Source organism: Gopherus evgoodei, chromosome 2 (genome assembly GCF_007399415.2).
Source record: "Gopherus evgoodei ecotype Sinaloan lineage chromosome 2, rGopEvg1_v1.p, whole genome shotgun sequence".
NCBI lineage: Eukaryota > Metazoa > Chordata > Testudines > Testudinidae > Gopherus > Gopherus evgoodei.
The window spans coordinates 210,134,138-210,152,984 of record NC_044323.1 but is presented as its reverse complement, the minus strand read 5'-3'; the positions used below and the strand labels follow the sequence as shown (position 1 = coordinate 210,152,984).

Below are 18,847 nucleotides of genomic sequence, written 5' to 3'. Positions count from 1 at the left end.
TTTGCTGTTTGTTTGGGCCAATTGTTTTATTTTATTTTACCTTTTAAAACATTATAAGAAAAAAGTTACATAGTTGGCAAATTAGAAACAAAAAAATACAAAATATTTGACCATATTACCCGCACATGCTGGAAATAGGAGATTGCCTCCAGTCCTACTGACAGAAATAATTCTTTCAGTATATTTATTTAAGTTTCCATTCCTCTTGGGTTAGAGATCTTGCTCTCCTGCTGATATTTATGACTTATTCGCCAAAAGTAACATTGCAATTCTATTTTCAAAATGCAGGAATTCTCCATCTGACCAAAATAATATTTTGCATCTATCCAAGATCTTAATAATGCCAACATTAGTTGGGAAACTACGTTTCCAGAAGATTTGAGACCAGATTTTAAAATCATGATTGTGCCTGAGATTTGTACGGTTTGAGTGAAAAAGCATTTTTAACCAGATTTTTGCCTTTCTGAGAGATTTGTTTTGTCTTTTCTTAATGCTTCATGAGAAGTGTAGTTTGGCAGAGACTATATTTACAGATCTGAGCTAAAAGTATATGACAACAAAGTCACTACAAGATTAATTAGCCCTGAGCTTCCCGGAGAACTTTGTTGGGCCAAATCTTGACTCTCTTGCTTTGGGGACTTGGAATCCGATCCCAGCTCTGTGCCCCTGAGCAGTAACAAAATCCTGAGACAAGAGTCCCATATGGGTAGCAGCCAGGGTGCAGCTCTGCAGCCCTGCCCCCAGCGTTAAGGGTTGTGGGCATTCTCTGCTGAACTTGGCCCTATTACTTTAGGCACACACCTTACTGCAGCTATCCTAGATCTCAATGGAAATTACGTGGCTAAATCTCCTTGCAGGTGGTAAAGTATCTCCAGCTCTGAATGACTGCTTCAATTCTCAGTCTGTTGGAACTGAAATTAGATGTGAAGTTCCTTATTTGATATGTGTGTGGGCTGCTATTGCATGACAAGCTTGTGTTATCAGTCTGAAGGCTAAGCATTAATCCTCAAAGGGAAGCAGAAACTTTGGGGCAAATGTTCATCCAATTCTTATTTCATGAATAAGATGTTTCCATTGTGCATAACTCAATGTCAGAACAATAGGACTCTATGGGTAGGTCTACACTTCATTGAAACACCTGCAGCATGACCATGTCAACTGACTTGGGATCACAGGGCTCAGGCTGTGGGGCTGTAAAAATGCAGAATAGACATCAGGTACTAGTGGAGCCTGGGCTCTGGAATCCTCCCCTGCCCCATGGGATCCCAAAATCAGGGCTCCAAGTGTGAGCCCAAATGTCTACACTGCCATTTTATTAACCCCATAGCCTGAGCCCCACAAGCCTGAGTCAACTGACATGGCATGTTTTATTGAAGTGTAGACATATCTCAAGGGCCCTGTCCTGCTCTCATTGGCTACTGCCAAAAGTCCCAATGGCTAAAGGAGCTCCTAAAACTAGTCTGCAGCCTTAAATATGTTTATCTTATACTAAATTATGTATTTTAAGGAGATTTTGGGGTACATTTTTCATCACGGAATATCAGGTTTAGAAGGGACCTCAGGCAGTCATCTCATCTCATCCAACCCCCTGCTCAAAGCAGGACCAATCCCCTACTATATTTTTTGCCCCAGATCGCTACATGGCCCTCTCAAGGATTAAACTCACAATCCTGGGTTTAAGCAGACTAATGCTCAAAGCACTGAGCTATCCCTCCCCCCTCTTGCAGTGTGTGTTTACAGCACAAAAAACTATACCTGCATGAACCTCAGAGTCTTAGATGTTTTACTTTTGTGTTTGTTTTTATTAATTTCATGTATTGTGTGTCAGTTCTAACAACAGTACTATCTCTTATGAGTAGGTTAAAAATCTATGGGCCCAACAGCCTCTTCCTATGGAAATACCAATGGAAAGGATCTGGAGACTCAGAGTTTCCTCCATGTTTTTTCTGTTTTATTAAGGTCTATGTCCTCTGTGGAAATAGCAGGGGTCCAGAGCCCAAAACCACAGATACTCAGATACCGGTATGAAACTCATGGATCCACTGGAGTTCTGGATCTAGCTGGGTGGGGATTCTGTGCCTCCACAGTGATTCTCGGGGTCCCTGCTTCTCTCCACACCTTTCTAGCACTGTGGATTCATTGTAGCCATGTTGCAAGCATCTCTCCAATCAGCAGCTGCCCTGGGCTCTCCTTGTAAAGGTAGTCTCCACAGCAAGGAGGATGTCTGTGTCAACTTGTGAAAGGATTTACTGTTGGTGCCAAAGCAGAAAAAGAACATTCTCCTTGGCCCATTCACAGCCTGTCCCCTCCCCAAGAACTCTCTGTGAGTCAAGAGACAGAAGGGATATGAGCTGCAGTGGCAGCAGCAGCTGATCTCCCTTCTGTCTGGGGAAGAGTAAAACTTAAGTGTGGAAGTTACACTCCATGCCCTGATCTAGGGGAACAACTGGACCCTCTATTTATGTATTTATCTGCAATTGCACACAAATATTATTTTACCATGCTTTACCCAGGGGGGAGGGATAGCTCAGTGGTTTGAGCTTGGCCTGCTAAACCCAGGGTTGTGAGCTCAATCCTTGAGGGGACCATTTGTGGAAAAAATCTGTCTGGGGATTGGTCCTGCTTTGAGCAGGGGGTTGTACTAGATGATCTCCTGAGATCCCTGATATTCTATGATTCTATTTGTGTGTATATATAGTATGGGCACCCAAGTGTATTCAGAAAACTTATTTTATAAAGGAGGTAAACAGTCACACTCAGCTGGTATCCTTTATAGGAAAAGGTCTTGGTGCATTGGTAATACATCAAAGGACAGATGGGTTCAGTTCCTTTGTGTGTATTCTCTGGTTATGAGCATGTCTGATAAATATGAACCTGTATTAATGCAAATGCAAAACAAGAGTGTAAACGAACCTGGTCGTGTTTGTGCTATGACAGGGTCAGTGGTATCAGAAGGTTTCCCGACACCAGCCTGATTTGTTGCTCGCACCCGGAATAGATAGCTGACACCTTCCTTTAGGCCACTGACCTAGAACAAGCAAGTAGAGAAGCACAGTACACTACTGAGCACTTCATTTTACTCTTCCATATCTATAATACTAGTTTGGGGGCTTGACAATAATATATCTTCCTCCTTTTTTTTTCCCCTCTTTTTTCCCTTGGAAACTTCCACTTTTCTCATGTCCCTCCCATCTGGGCTAACATGACTGTAACTTATTTTTGTTTGCTACTTGAGTTTAGGCAGCATTTTTGATGATGTTATCAATGATGTTAGCCCATTTCTGGGAACAGGATGTTTTTAACTCTTATGTTTGTGCAGTCCATCTGCTTCTGCAGCAGCAGAACAAAAATACTGCAGATCAATTCTGGCTTTTAAAAACAGTTGTAGTCAGAGTCAATAATTCAAACCATAGATATTTAGAATCTGGATGTCATTCTCTATTGGCTTATAATGATTTTAACATCCAGTTTGAGGCTACACTACATTCCAATGTCCCTTTAAAAATACACAAGCAAAGATCACATTTTAAAATGAGGTGGTTTTTAAAATGACCTTTGAAATGTACAAATTTCATATGTATGTATACATTTGTACACTCTTGGAAGAATGTTTAGACTGAAGATACAGTTGGAAGAATGTTTAGACTGAAGATACAGTTAATCTTATATTTAGAAATTGCTCCATGAAATTATGTACCATAATAGCCTAGCCATCTAAATTACAAACTCAAAAAAATGAGATGACAGGGTATATTATGTTAAAACCAGTCATCCTGTCATATTTTCACAGCACACACCTCAGAGATTTGCCATTTGTGTTCACCTTTGAGTCAGGAAATAGAGAGGATACATCTGTGTTATAACCTATTTTAGGAATGCCATACTTTAGTAATGCGTTCTTTTATTTTTAGATTTATTGGGCCAAAGTCTTTTCCAAGTTAAACCCCTATGTGACTCTGCTAGAATTACATGGATGTAACTGAGGGCACAACATAGCTTGGTAAGTCTAAAACTACAAGGAAGCACTACCAAAATAGAATGGAATACCTAGAACTGACTTCACAGAAGTTGCACTGGTGTAATTGAATTTGGTTCCAAAACTGATTACCTTTAAGAATTTATTTGCAATTGGCTTCTCATTGACACTCCTCCAATGTTCGTCTGTTGCTTCTGTTTCCTTCACATCAACATAGTAACCAGTTACAGGATTACGGCCAATATAAACTGGTGGTTTCCACAGTAAAATCAGAGAGTCTTTTCTAACTTCAGTGCACAAGAGATCATGGGGCGGTCCTAAAGGATAAAAAAAAAGTTGTAATCTTGTGATGCAGGCCATTGCATAAAACAAATGAAAAAAGACCGTGCATAAAACCATCGAAAAAAGACCATGGGTTAAATTCAGAGTGGGTGTAAGTAGATACAATTCCATTGTATCTGTGAACTTACACAGTCCTAACCATGTTCAAAATGAACTAGCTCCCAAAATGATCCAATTTCCATTTTTTCTAACCTACAATATCTCAATCAAACATAAATGACCAGCCTCATCAAATAACAGGGAGAGAAGTTAATTATTAAACTCATTCATTGTTGAGAGCCTGATCTAATGCCCACTGATGTCAGTGGGAGTCTTCTCATTAACTTCAGTGGGTATTGGATCTGGCCCTGAACTGACATGCCTAGGACAGGGTCAAAATTCAAAATGATCTGGACAAATTGGAGAAATGGTCTGAGGTAAACAGGATGAAGTTCAATACAGATAAATGCAAAGTGCTCCACCTAGGAAGGAACAATCAGTTTCACACATACAGAATGGGAAGAGACTGTCTAGGAAGGAGTATGGCAGAAAGAGATCTAGGGGTCATAGTGGACCACAAGCTTAATATGAGTCAACAGTGTGATACTGTTGCAAAAAAAGCAAACGTGATTCTGGGATGCATTAACAGATGTGTTGTAAACAAGACACAAGAAGTCATTCTTCCGCTTTACTCTGCGCTGGTTAGGCCTCAACTGGAGTATTGTGTCCAGTTCTGGGCACCGCATTTCAAGAAAGATGTGGAGAAATTGGAGAGGGTCCAGAGAAGAGCAACAAGAATGATTAAAGTTGAGAACATGACCTCTGAAGGAAGGCTGAAAGAATTGGGTTTGTTTAGTTTGGAAAAGAGAAGACTGAGAGGGGACATGATAGCAGTTTTCAGTTATCTAAAAGGGTGTCATCAGGAGGAAGGAGAAAACTTGTTCACCTTAGCCTCCAATGATAGAACAAGAAGCAGTGGGCTTAAACTGCAGCAAGGGAGATTTAGATTGGACATTAGGAAAAAGTTCCTAACTGTCAGGGTAGTTAAACACTGGAATAGATTGCCTAGGGAAGTTGTGGAATCTCCATCGCTGGAGATATTTAAGAGTAGGTTAGATAAATGTCTATCAGGGATGGTCTAGACAGTATTTGGTCCTGCCATGAGGGCAGGGGACTGGACTCGATGACCTCTTGAGGTCCCTTCCAGTCCTAGAGTCTATGAGTTTCTTCACTGCCTTGCACCTTGTGTAGACATCTACACCAGGCATAGATGTAGTATAGGAATCTAAATAGAAAAGAAATAAACAATTAGCTGCAAAGTGGGTATTAAATGCTACCAAATCAAATGAGCAATGTTTAACACCCACTTTGCACAGGTGTAAATGACTCTGCAAAGCAGTGAAGAGCCTTATGTGCAGAGCAACTTTACTTCCATTGACTTCTATTGGAAGTGGAACTGAGAGCACACAGCAGGTGTAGCAGCAAACCCATAGCAGACCTCAGGATGCAGCCTGCTGAGAATAAGAACAGAACACCGTTCTAGCCAGCAGCATTCCTCTTTCATTTTGTGTAGAGTGTAGGTTTGGTATGCTCCACTGAATGATGCTGAGCTTTGATGTTTGTTTAGATTTTTACCTGGAACAGCAATGGTCCATTCTTCACATTTGAAGGATCGAGTAGGTGGGGAGGGTGTGCCAACCCCAGCTAGGTTAGCAGCAGCCACTTGGAATTGGTACACCATGTTTTCCTTCAAATTGTGAATCTGCAGGATTAATAAAAACAATACTCATTATCCTTGCTTTAAAGTTGTAGAAGGAGGTTATACTGATGACTGTCACATATGTAAACTCTAGGATACAAATCCTCTTTATAAAGCCTGTACAATGAACAGGTGAAAGCAATATTAAAAATCAGTTATGTATACTTTCATTTCTTTTCAATTTTTTAAGAATGAAAAGGCACCACAAAAGCTACCTTTGTGCACTGACACCTGGGCAATACCTTCTACTGGCAGCCACTTCTGAGCAAACTGAGGAATGCTTGAGACTATGGGCTTGTCTTCGTGTACAGCACTACAGTGGTGCAGTTGCACTGTTCTAGTTCTTTAGTGAAGACACTACTACACCTGACAGCAGAGCTTCTCCCATCATCGTAGTTAATCAACCCCCAGAGGGGGAAGCTATGTTGGGGGAAACTATGTCAGGGGAGAAGCTCTCCCATCGACATAGCACTGTCTACACAGGGGGTTAGGTTGGTATAACTACATCGCTCAGAGGTATGGATTTTTCACACTGCTCAGTGACATATTTATACCAATATAGGTCTGTAGTATAGACCTAGCCTATGAATGTTCTAAATGTGCATAAACTGTAAAAAAACAAACAAGACTGTTAGACATTGTGCTAGGTAGGTAGGGAGCAGAGTGTCACCAGCCATGCGTTAATTACATAATTCAGCCTGCTGACGTGGAAGCTGTCCCTGCAGTGGGGTGTACGCTGGCACTCACCTAGTAAGGAGGGCTTTAAACTAGGTTCGACGGGGACAGGTGAGCAAAGCCCACAGGTAAGTGGGGAACAAGACCTGGGAGATGGGTTGGAAACAGGAGGGAGCACGGGCTATAATGGCAGAGAGGAAGGAGGGTCAGGGCAAAGCTGGGAGGCAAGATCAAATCAGTATCTTAGATGTCTTTATACAAATGCAAGAAGTATGGGTAATAAGCAGGAAGAACTGAAAGTGCTAATAAATAAATACAACTATGACATTATTGGCATTACTGAAACTTGGTGGGATAATACACACGACTGGAATGTTGGTGTGGATGGGTATAGTTTGCTCAGGAAGGATAGACAGGGGAAAAAGGGAGGAGGTGTTGCCTTATATATTAAAAATGTACACACTTGGACTGAGGTGGAGATGGACATAGGAGACGGAAGGGTGGAGAGTCTCTGGGTTAGGCTAAAAGGGGTAAAAAACACAGGTGATGTCGTGCTGGGAGTCTACTACAGGCCACCTAATCAGGCGGAAGAGGCGGATGAGGCTTTTTTCAAACAACTAACAAAATCATCCAAAGCCCAAGATTTGGTGGTGATGGGGGACTTCAACTATCCAGATATATATTGGGAAAATAACACCGCGGGGCACAGACTATCCAAAAAGTTCCTGGACTGCATTGCAGACAACTTTTTATTTCAGAAAGTTGAAAAAGCTACTAGGGGGGAAGCTGTTCTAGACTTGATTTTAACCAATAGGGAGGAACTCGTTGAGAATTTAAAAGTAGAAGGAAGCTTGGGTGAAAGTGATCATGAAATCATAGAATTTGCAATTCTAAGGAAGGGTAGAAAGGAGTACAGCAGAATAGAGACAATGGATTTCAGGAAGGCTGATTTTGGTAAGCTCAGAGAGCTGATAGGCAAGGTCCCATGGGAATTAAGACTGAGGGGAAAAACAACTGAGGAAAGTTGGCAGTTTTTCAAAGGGACGCTATTAAAGGCCCAAAAGCAAGTTATTCCGATGGTTAGGAAAGATAGAAAATGTGGCAAAAGACCACCTTGGCTTACCCTTGAGATCTTGCGTGACCTACAAAATAAAAAGGCGGCATATAAAAAATGGAAACTAGGTCAGATCACGAAGGATGAATATAGGCAAATAACACAGGAATGCAGAGGCAAGATTAGAAAAGCAAAGGCACAAAATGAACTCAAACTAGCTATGGGAATAAAGGGAAACAAGAAGACTTTTTATCAATACATTAGAAGCAAGAGGAAGACTAAGGACAGGGTAGGCCCACTGCTCAATGAGGAGGGGGTAACAGTAACGGGAGACTTGGAAATGGCAGAGATGCTTAATGACTTCTTTGTTTCGGTCTTCACTGAGAAGTCTGAAGGAATGTCTAGTATAGTGAATGCTTACGGGAAGAGGGTAGGTTTAGAAGAGAAAATAAGGAAAGAGCAAGTAAAAAATCACTTAGAAAAGTTAGATGCCTGCAAATCACCAGGGCCTGATGAAATGCATCCTAGAATACTCAAGGAGTTAATAGAGGAGGTCTCTGAGCCTCTAGCTATTATCTTTGGGAAATCATGGGAGACGGGGGAGATTCCAGAAGACTGGAAGGGGGCAAATATAGTGCCCATCTATAAAAAGGGAAATAAAAACAACCCAGGAAACTACAGACCAGTTAGTTTAACTTCTGTGCCAGGGAAGATAATGGAGCAGGTAATCAAAGAAATCATCTGCAAACACTTGGAAGGTGGTAAGGTGATAGGGAATAGCCAGCATGGATTTGTAAAGAACAAATCGTGTCAAACTAATCTGATAGCGTTCTTTGATAGGATAACGAGCCTTGTGGATAAGGGAGAAGCGGTGGATGTGATATACCTAGACTTTAGTAAGGCATTTGATACGGTTTCGCATGATATTCTTATAGATAAGCTAGGAAAGTACAATTTAGATGGGGCTACTATAAGGTGGGTGCATAACTGGCTGGATAACCGTACTCAGAGAGTAGTTGTTAATGGCTCCCAATCCTGCTGGAAAGGTATAACAAGTGGGGTTCCGCAGGGGTCTGTTTTGGGACCGGTTCTGTTCAATATCTTCATCAACGATTTAGATGTTGGCATAGAAAGTACGCTTATTAAGTTTGCGGACGATACCAAACTGGGAGGGATTGCAACTGCTCTGGAGGACAGGGTCAAAATTCAAAATGATCTGGACAAATTGGAGAAATGGTCTGAGGTAAACAGGATGAAGTTCAATAAAGATAAATGCAAAGTGCTCCACTTAGGAAGGAACAATCAGTTTCACACATACAGAATGGGAAGAGACTGTCTAGGAAGGAGTATGGCAGAAAGAGATCTAGGGGTCATAGTGGACCACAAGCTTAATATGAGTGAACAGTGTGATACTGTTGCAAAAAAAGCAAACATGATTCTGGGATGCATTAACAGGTGTGTTGTAAACAAGACACGAGAAGTCATTCTTCCGCTTTACTCTGCGCTGGTTAGGCCTCAACTGGAGTATTGTGTCCAGTTCTGGGCACCGCATTTCAAGAAAGATGTGGAGAAATTGGAGAGGGTCCAGAGAAGAGCAACAAGAATGATTAAAGGTCTTGAGAACATGACCTATGAAGGAAGGCTGAAGGAATTGGGTTTGTTTAGTTTGGAAAAGAGAAGACTGAGAGGGGACCTGATAGCAGTTTTCAGGTATCTAAAAGGGTGTCATCAGGAGGAGGGAGAAAACTTGTTCACCTTGGCCTCCAATGGTAGAACAAGAAGCAATGGACTTAAACTGCAGCAAGGGAGATTTAGGTTGGACATTAGGAAAAAGTTCCTAACTGTCAGGGTAGTTAAACACTGGAATAGATTGCCTAGGGAAGTTGTGGAATCTCCATCGCTGGAGATATTTAAGAGTAGGTTAGATAAATGTCTATCAGGGATGGTCTAGACAGTATTTGGTCCTGCCATGAGGGCAGGGGACTGGACTCGATGACCTCTCGAGGTCCCTTCCAGTCCTAGAGTCTATGATTCTATGATAAAGCAGCTGTATTCACCTCTGGCAATTATGTGCTGCAGTTGGTAGAATACTTGCAAGCTGGATCAGGATCTAGCTCCAAACCATGACTTCTTTAGGCCACAGCCAGTCAGCACAGGAGTGGCTCAACCCCCTCATACTCTATTAAGTGCTAATGGCTTCATTTTCAAAGACGCTGGGCATGTGCAGCTTCTATTGGTGACATGAGTTCTTAGATACTATGGTGATGGTGCCAGACTGAAAGATAGTTTGTAGCTCGTTCAATAGATAAGTTTGTAGATTGATGAGTACATTCAGGGTATGTCTACACTGCCCATGTTACAGCATGGCTGTGGCATAACGTGGGCAGTGTAGTCATGCTTTATCGCCATGGGAGAGCTCTCCTGGCAATAAAAAAACAGCAAGGGGTGGCAGCTTTATCACCGGGAGCACTGTCTATACTGGCGCTTTTCAGTGCTAAAACTTTTATCGCTCAGCGGGGTGTTTTTTCACACCCCTGAATGACTAAAGTTTTATCACTGAAAGTGGCACTATAGACACAGCCTTCCTGAATGCAGATAATTTGTACTCACACATTTAGGATACGTCTACACTACACTGGCAATTGAATGACAAAACTTTTGTCTTTCACAGATGTTAACTCCTCTCTCCTGAAAGACCAAAGTTTTGCTGCGACAAGCACCAGTATGAACAGCACATTGTCAGCAGGAGCGCTCTCCTGCCAATAGGGTGACGAGATAGCAAGTGTAAAAAAATCAGGACAGAGGGTGGGGGGTAATAGGTGCCTATATAAGAAAAAGCCCCCAAAATTGGGACTGTCCCTATAAAATCGGGATATCTGGTCACTCTACCTGCTGACAATGCATATGCCACTTATTGGGAGTGCAAAAGCAGCAAAGAATCCTGTGGCACCTTATAAACTAACAGACGTTTTGGAGCATGAGCTTTCATGGGTGAAGCGATGCACCCATGGGAAGGAGACTCTGGAAAAATTCCACCACGATTTCAACAGCTTCCACACCACCATCAACCTCAGCCTGGACCAATCTACATGGGAGGTACACTTTCTTGACACCACGGTGCAAATAAGTGATGGTCACATTACTACCACCCTATATCGAAAACCTACCGACTGCTATGCCTACCTTCATGCCTCCAGCTTCCATCCCGGACACATCACACGATCCATTGTCTACAGCCAAGCACTGAGGTACAACCGCATCTGCTCTAACCCCTCAGACAGAGACCAACACCTACAAAATCTCCACCAAACATTCTCAAAACTACAATACCCGCACGAGGAAATAAGGAAACAGATCAACAGAGCCAGACGTGTATCCAGAAGCCTCCTACTGCAAGACAAACCCAAGAAAGAAACCAACAGGACTCCACTGGCCATCACATACAGCCCCCAGCTAAAACTCCTCCAACGCATCATCAAGGATCTACAACCCATCCTGGACAATGATCCCACACTTTCACAGGCCTTGGGTGGCAGGCCAGTCCTTGCCCACAGACAACCTGCCAACCTGAAACATATTCTCACCAGTAACTGCACACCGCACCATAATAACTCTAGCTCAGGAACCAATCCATGCAACAAACCTCGATGCCAACTCTGCCCACATATCTACACCAGCGACACCATCATAGGACCTAACCAGATCAGCCACACCATCACTGGTTCATTCACCTGCACATCCACCAATGTAATATACGCCATCATATGCCAGCAATGCCCCTCTGCTATGTACATTGGCCAAACTGGACAGTCTCTACGGAAAAGGATAAATGGACACAAATCAGACATTAGGAATGGCAATATACAAAAACCTGTAGGAGAGCACTTCAACCTCCCTGGCCACACTATAGCAGACCTTAAGGTGGCCATCCTGCAGCAAAAAAACTTCAGGATCAGACTTCAAAGAGAAACTGCTGAGCTTCAGTTCATCTGCAAATTTGACACCATCAGCTCAGGATTGAACAAAGACTGTGAATGGCTTGCCAACTACAGAACCAGTTTCTCCTCTCTTGGTTTTCACACCTTAACTGCTAGAACAGGGCCTCATCCTCCCTGATTGAACTGACCTCGTTATCTCTAGCTTGCTTGCTAGCATATATATACCTGCCCCTGGAAATTTCCACTACATGCATCTGAGGAAGTGGGTATTCACCCACGAAAGCTCATGCTCCAAAACGTCTGTTAGTCTACAAGGTGCCACAGGATTCTTTGCTGCTTTTACAGATCCAGACTAACACGGCTACCCCTCTGATTATTGGGAGTGGAAGTTTTTTGTTGGCAGGAGAGCCGACAAACAGTGGCAACATGGTGCGAGTTTTAGCAGCATGGCTGTAGTGACACAGCCATGTCACTAAAAGCTGTGTAGTGTAGACCTAGCCATAGGAAAAAGCTTATCCTACTCTACTCCCACCCACAAAACAGAGGACAGAGTATGGCACTAAATATTTATATACAAACCCTCTGCATCCGAGAAGTGTTAACTGGTGACTTTTATCATGCTTTAGAAAAAACACTGACAAGAAGCAAAGGACTAGAAGAATAAGTTGTTTTACTTTTCATCCTAATACATACCTGATGTAGCATCACAAATCATTGCGGGCAATGTATTAACCATCTAGGACATGACACAGCTGAATACCTTCTATTAAATTGTAGACCAGGTTTCTGAGTCACATTTAATAGAGTAATAATACTTTTTCACTTATATAGCACCATTCTATCAAGGAACCCAAAATACTTCAAAAAAAAAAAAGGACAGCATAGCTCTTATTATATCTGTGGCATTAAAGAATGAGCAAACCAAGCAAATATTAGACTGTTTGCTAAGGAGTATCTCTGACATAAACATCTCAATCCACTGGAAACAATGAATTAGAAGCTGTTTTTCCTAATCTGTTTTGTTACATATATACTTCTGATGCATGATCAGCAATATGAAAATTAACCTCTTACCCTGTACGCCCTTTCACTAACTGGTTTAATGTTGGCCTCATTCCATTTTCCAGGAACTCCATCAATCACTTCACGATAGTTCACATAGTAGCCAGTAATTTCAGCTCCGCCAATGATTTTGGGCTGTTTCCATCCCAGCACCATTGAGTCACGAACGCTTTCAAGTACAGTGATGTCATAAGGTGGAGATGGGGCAGCTGTGTCAACATGAACATCATATGAATAGGCAGTAATCATTCTACTAGTCAAATGAGCATTTGTCTGGCTTTCTCAACTTGTCAGGAAAAACTTCATTTATAGTCAATGGAAATTTTGCTGGTATAAGAAATGCAGGATTAAGGCCTCCATAAGCCCAATAAAAAACTAAGCTACATAAGCATTAGTTATACAGCAGTGTTTGATATTTGAGAAACGAGCTGATACACAGTGAAAGTGTGTGTCGCAACTGCAGCTCTCATACAAGTGAGCAGGTTTCATTTTCAATACAGTGAAAGATCAGAAACTAAAACTAACCATAGCAGATTTGCAAAATTTTGGAGATGCAATGATTTGTTTTCTTTTGCTGAAACCAAACTTTTTCCCACACTCAATTTTTTCTTTAGTTCCTTTTTTACCCCCCAGTCCCATGATGAGAAAAGAGGTCATGCAACACCCCCTACTTCCTCATTTTTGGTCTCTTAATGTTACAATGATATCATTGCACCCTTTGGGTACACTTACCTTACTGAAGGAAAGCACAGTCACAGCCACAGCTGTCTGATCAGAAATGGAAGAGGCCTGTTTCTGGAGCTTACTTCAAAAATATCTGGAGCACAATTCTTTTTTTTTTTTTAAACCAACACAGAAAGCATGAAACTTCAGTCCTGCAACTGCACCCACCTTCTTACAATATATCCTACATACATGTCAGTGGAATATTTGTACATAGAGTATTTACCACTGGTCAGCTGTTGGCAATACTTAGGAACTCCTTGTCTCACTTTGGATGAAGCTCAGATAGAATTTTGAATGACCTCATTTGCTGAATGTTCTTCCAGAATAACTCATCATCCAGTCAGTAAAAACTTTTTTTAATTAGTAAAGGAAACCCGCAGAAAAAACCCTATTGCCTTTGAAATCAAGGATAACTCTATCAATAATTAACTACATTTAATTGAATATATTGTGCAGAAAACTATTGCTGAAGTGTACTCAACTGTAGGTAGGTATACCTTTAGACAGGTGCTCAGATATCACAATGATGGGCATCTATTGTGGATGATGTATAAGAAAAGTCTAATTGTGTATTTATTACAGTAATTCCCCCTGATTTCTTATTGTCCTGTTTAACAGACTATATCAGCTGGTGTCAGCATAGCTCTACTGAATAACCAGTTTATACCAGCTGAAGATCTAGCCCAGTGTCCTTAAGTATGGTGAATGCTAAAGTGTTGATTGCATATAACTGCTGTATGTGCACTTACAAACTTGATGAGTTTTCTCCATTAAAGTATTACTGTCAACTAACAAATACAATATATACCATTCACTAGCACTATACCTTAAAGTATAAGAAGAAGTCTAAGCATAAATCCACAAAGGAACTCAAAATATCCGATAACAGCAGAGGTGTTTCTGCTCACTATCATGTAACAATTAATTCACAAGATTTTATTTCCTTTGTATATAACAGAGTCTGAATACCAAAACTCCTTATAGAGAATGAATTGCTGGCAAGTGTTAAAAATCCCTCTGACTATGCAATACAAGCTTTGCTGCTATCCTCAGAAATACCACCAAAGTGATTTAGAAGTCATGATATTTTTGGATACATAGCTGTAATATATAAAGTAAAGTAAAGCAAGCTATTAAATTAGTAAATGATTTTAAACGTTTTGCTGTCAACAGACACACTGTATGGGAAATGGTTCCCCATACCATTCCATGCATAATAACCCTTAATGAGAAGCTGAGCATGTAAATGGATTTGATGGAAGATGCATCATTGGTGAGAATGTCCACTGTGACTTGGATGATAAGAGATGAAAATTGTCTGAGATTAATGTGCTGAAATGGTGAAATCTATTTATTAGCTCTCACCTATATCTTTCTTCTCTTTCATTTTCTCCAATGCCAAAGGGTCACCAGGTTGAGTCTTACTTGCCTGCTTAGCAGCTCCCTTCTGTGGTGAAGGTGTAGGAACATTCTTAACCATTTCTCTTACTTCACTGACTCCTGTACTCCCCAGCTTATCAGCGCTACTGGGTAGCACGTGTCTGTTAAATTTAGCATTGCATTTTAGCAAAGCATCTGTGTCAAAGATAGGCTGGGAGGACTCATGCATGCCTTCCCAGCAGGTAGTGTAGTCTGTTAGTCCACCAGCTTTACCACTCAGTTCAGGACACACACCATGAAGCAATCCTCCCCCTGCAATTGCCAGAAAATAACAGACATTTTGAATTAGACATCATTCCTTTTTCTTCATTTATTCAACAGAATGAAGAAATGACCACAAAGAACAACACAGGCAGGACATGAATAAACATGATTTTTGCTGACATTATGATATGTTTCGACTCACAAGAAAGTGAAAAGCATATAGTATCTCCCAACCTTCTCACTACAAGTAACTTTTTTTTAATGGTGTATATTTTACAGCACAGATGTGACAGTCCATAATCTGGAAAGCTAATAGAAGTAAAATGATTGTCACTTGCCACACTTCTTTTAAGATTAGATCCTTTTACCCATATCTGTGATCATTTCAGCTCATCTTTAGAAGTGCCTCTTTCTTCTGCCACACTTGTCTTCTGAGGTTGGGAGGTATGTCAGTTTGATACAAATAGAGTTAGAATGTTGAAAACATACAATTTATTCTGGTTCAGTGAGTTCATTAGTCTCCTTATGTTAGTTCAGGCAAAACAGAAATAGCTCATCAACAGTATGGAGGATGCACAGGGCTTTAGGAGGTTTACAGAAGAGAACGACAGCATTATTAGTAGGTTCAGGTATGAAAATAAATCAAGCCCTTAGATTTAGGAACTGACTTCATGCAGGATGTTGTGTATTAGAGGTGATTTATATCACAATATGAAATTAGATTGGCATTCCATTTTTCAGCGTAACTATGACGTGAACTTAACAGAGTTTTCATACAGTGGTTCATGAATAACATCTGAGGAAGCCTGGATGGTGAAGATGAACAATCTACAAGTGCGCAGTGACTGAGTGACTGTAAAAGTATGGCTGTGAAGCATTATACATGATGTGACCAATGGGAAAATCATTATCTGTGAACAATACTGTAAAACAATATAATTAGTTACAAATTACTGAAAAAAAATTTCTGGAATCATTCAATTTTTTGTTTACTATTGATCATGGCAATGGAACATAGCTTACCAATGGCTGCTTTGATTTCAATAGCCTCTGATTCCTGTGAATATTCACTGAGTCCAGCTGCATTAACAGCTCTGACTCGGAAAATGTAGTTCTCACCAGTGAGGAGTCCATGGCAAATGAATCTAAAGCAAAACAGTAAAGGAACACTTAGAAAACCCTTACCGCGCTGTAGTGAATGGAAGTTTTCTACTGACCAGGATTTCACCCCTTTAGTAGCTATACTGCAGTGAGACAACATACAAAGGAGACTTGGATATCAGCAAGAAGGCTAATATGAAATTTTATCTCAAGGAAGCAAGTAGGTTTGTTTCAGTAATAATGTCTGGAAATGACTGTCAAACCGATTTGTACGTGAGCAGTTCTTATGCTAATTTAAGGATTCTGTCTCATAAAAGTGAGGCTTATGGAAGTGTGCAAACAGAGGTGAAATATGGAAAAATAAAATGAGCATGTTACTTTTTGTGAAGAAGTTAATGATCATTGCTCCTTTTAAAAATGAAATATTCATTTAATTGCCATATTAACCCCCTATGGGATTGATCTTGCACAGCCCAAGTATGGATAGTGGCAGGGCATGGATAAGTACAAGTTATAATGTGATGGGCAGGATAAGGAGCACTTCTCAGTAAGCAATCAATTACTTCTGCCTAGTAGGAGGAGAAAGGTCAAAGAATGGAGGGCACAGCTAAGCACCCTATTTGCATAACAAGGATCGAACTCATGTCTCCTGAGACATGCCCATTCTCTAATACCTACCACTTTTTTCCCTGAGCTTATGAGAGTATGGAAGTTGCTGTGTCAGGGGGTAGCTTCCTTCTGCTCAGTGCAGAGGAGTACACAGACTTAACTGCACCCACATGTAGCCTCTGCTCACGCTTGTACTTTTCAACGGGTATATCACAAAGACTTGCAAGATCTAGACCTGTCTGCTTCAGTGCCATGCTTATAATGCTAGGTGTAAAGTTATGTGGTTAGTATGAGTTTCTGCTAGAATTTGTCTTCAACCATACTAGAAAAATTACAATAACAATGAAAGTTACAGTAACTATAGGGAATAAGAGCAGAAAAAAAAGATTCAGAATTTCAGCTTCAATTTCTTGCTTCTAAACATCACACAGTAACCTCCTTAACATTTAAATAGAGGAGTCAATAGTGGACTGAAGGTTGATGTACATTTTTGTCCAGGCAACATCTTCATTACACTATCGCATAATAAATAGTAATGGTTGTAAGCGTTTCATGGCGGGGACCATCTTTTACTCTGTGTTTGTAAAGTCTTCAATACAACGAAAGCCCCTCAATGCTGACTGGAACCCAAGCATGCTAGTTATACAAATAAATAATAATTCTCTATCATGGTGGCTAATAATTGTAATGTTAACAATATTAATCAGTTATTATAATAGGTTATAATAACCAGAGCTGGCTTTCAATTACAACATAAATATTCAATAACTCCCTTGAATTCAATGGAATTTCTCTGGATTTACAGCAGTGTAACCAGGATCAGCTCAGAAATTGCTAATTTAAGAGCCTGATTCTTAGATTCTTACTCAGGCAAAATTCCTGTTAGGACAAATTTTGGTTTAATTTATGAAGGTGTAAATCTGGAGTAACTTCATTGACTGACAGAATGAATTTAGTATGAATAAAGGATGTGAGTTCTGTATGCAAGGAATTAGTACATTTGCAATGTAGCATGGAGTTTTCTAATGTGCTCATGAGTCTCTTTGATGATGAAAGTGAAATAGCAGTGACAGGAAGGGCAGTTGGAGGGAAAGCAGGCACATTTGCTGGTGTCATATTAGTTATACAGTTCTAGAAATATTTATCATTGCCCTTCAAAATTGAGAGCTTTGCTCCCAAACACCATGCAATCTAGTTTTCTAAGTTTGCAAGCTCACTCATTCTTCATCTTACTATTTTGTATTATTGTACAATAGCTAACCTATTTATTACTCTGGTTCTTCCCTTGCTTGCTGCCACTTCCCTTTTTTGTTTGTTTGTTACACTTATTTGTTGCCTCTGAATTCAAATTAGCTTGTAGGTTTTTTGGGGTCAGAGACCATGATTTAATATAAGTTTGTATAACACCTAGTGAAATGTGGCCCCAGTCTTGATTCAGACCTTAGTTTGCTACCACAATACTAGTTATACTATTATTGTTATAGCCATAAAGTAGGTAAAGCAGCAAACAAACTTGCCATGCTTGGGGACCAGCAAACCTGCTTTCCATGTTTTTATGTCCACTACCTTGTGCCTTTCACTGGATTGTTATTGCTTGGTTCCCAACGGCCAGATCCAGCTATGCTTGCTTCTACGTAGTACCCAACTAACTCCTTGGCATCTTTAGATTCTGTCCAAGTGACAACCACTGAGGTATCTGTATTCCTGGTTGGTATAATACGGCCTGGGGCTTTGGGAATATCTAGAGGGACAAATAAAAATAAATTAGTGACCAATAAGGGTAAAATTTACCAACATCAAAATAAGAATCACATTCTGCTCTTGATTATGAACGTGTGAATCCAAGCAACTCCAATGACTTCATCTGAGTTTCTATATTCCAAATTTGCACTAGTACAACTCTGAGTAGAAGTCAGCCCTCAACTTTTAAAGCTTCTAAAGTAGCCAGTGTTACTCTATTGTGGCTACTATCTTGGATTTTC

The 18,847-nt window shown here is 40.6% G+C and overlaps 1 protein-coding gene across 3 annotated transcripts in view; it reads right to left on the bottom strand.

Moving 5' to 3' along the window:
• Nucleotides 1-18,847, bottom strand: part of MYOM1 (myomesin 1) — a 110,396-nt gene that overhangs the window by 36,961 nt on the left and 54,588 nt on the right. For 2 of the 3 annotated variants that reach the window (XM_030552836.1, XM_030552837.1), the window contains 7 exons: nucleotides 18,432-18,606; nucleotides 16,179-16,300; nucleotides 14,877-15,203; nucleotides 12,798-12,994; nucleotides 5,933-6,059; nucleotides 4,109-4,293; nucleotides 2,914-3,028 (listed from right to left, as the gene is read on the bottom strand). In XM_030552836.1, coding sequence (XP_030408696.1) covers nucleotides 2,914-3,028; nucleotides 4,109-4,293; nucleotides 5,933-6,059; nucleotides 12,798-12,994; nucleotides 14,877-15,203; nucleotides 16,179-16,300; nucleotides 18,432-18,606 — 1,248 coding nt within the window. The remainder of the gene's footprint in view (nucleotides 1-2,913; nucleotides 3,029-4,108; nucleotides 4,294-5,932; nucleotides 6,060-12,797; nucleotides 12,995-14,876; nucleotides 15,204-16,178; nucleotides 16,301-18,431; nucleotides 18,607-18,847) is intronic. The other variant, XM_030552838.1, reaches the window with a different exon arrangement.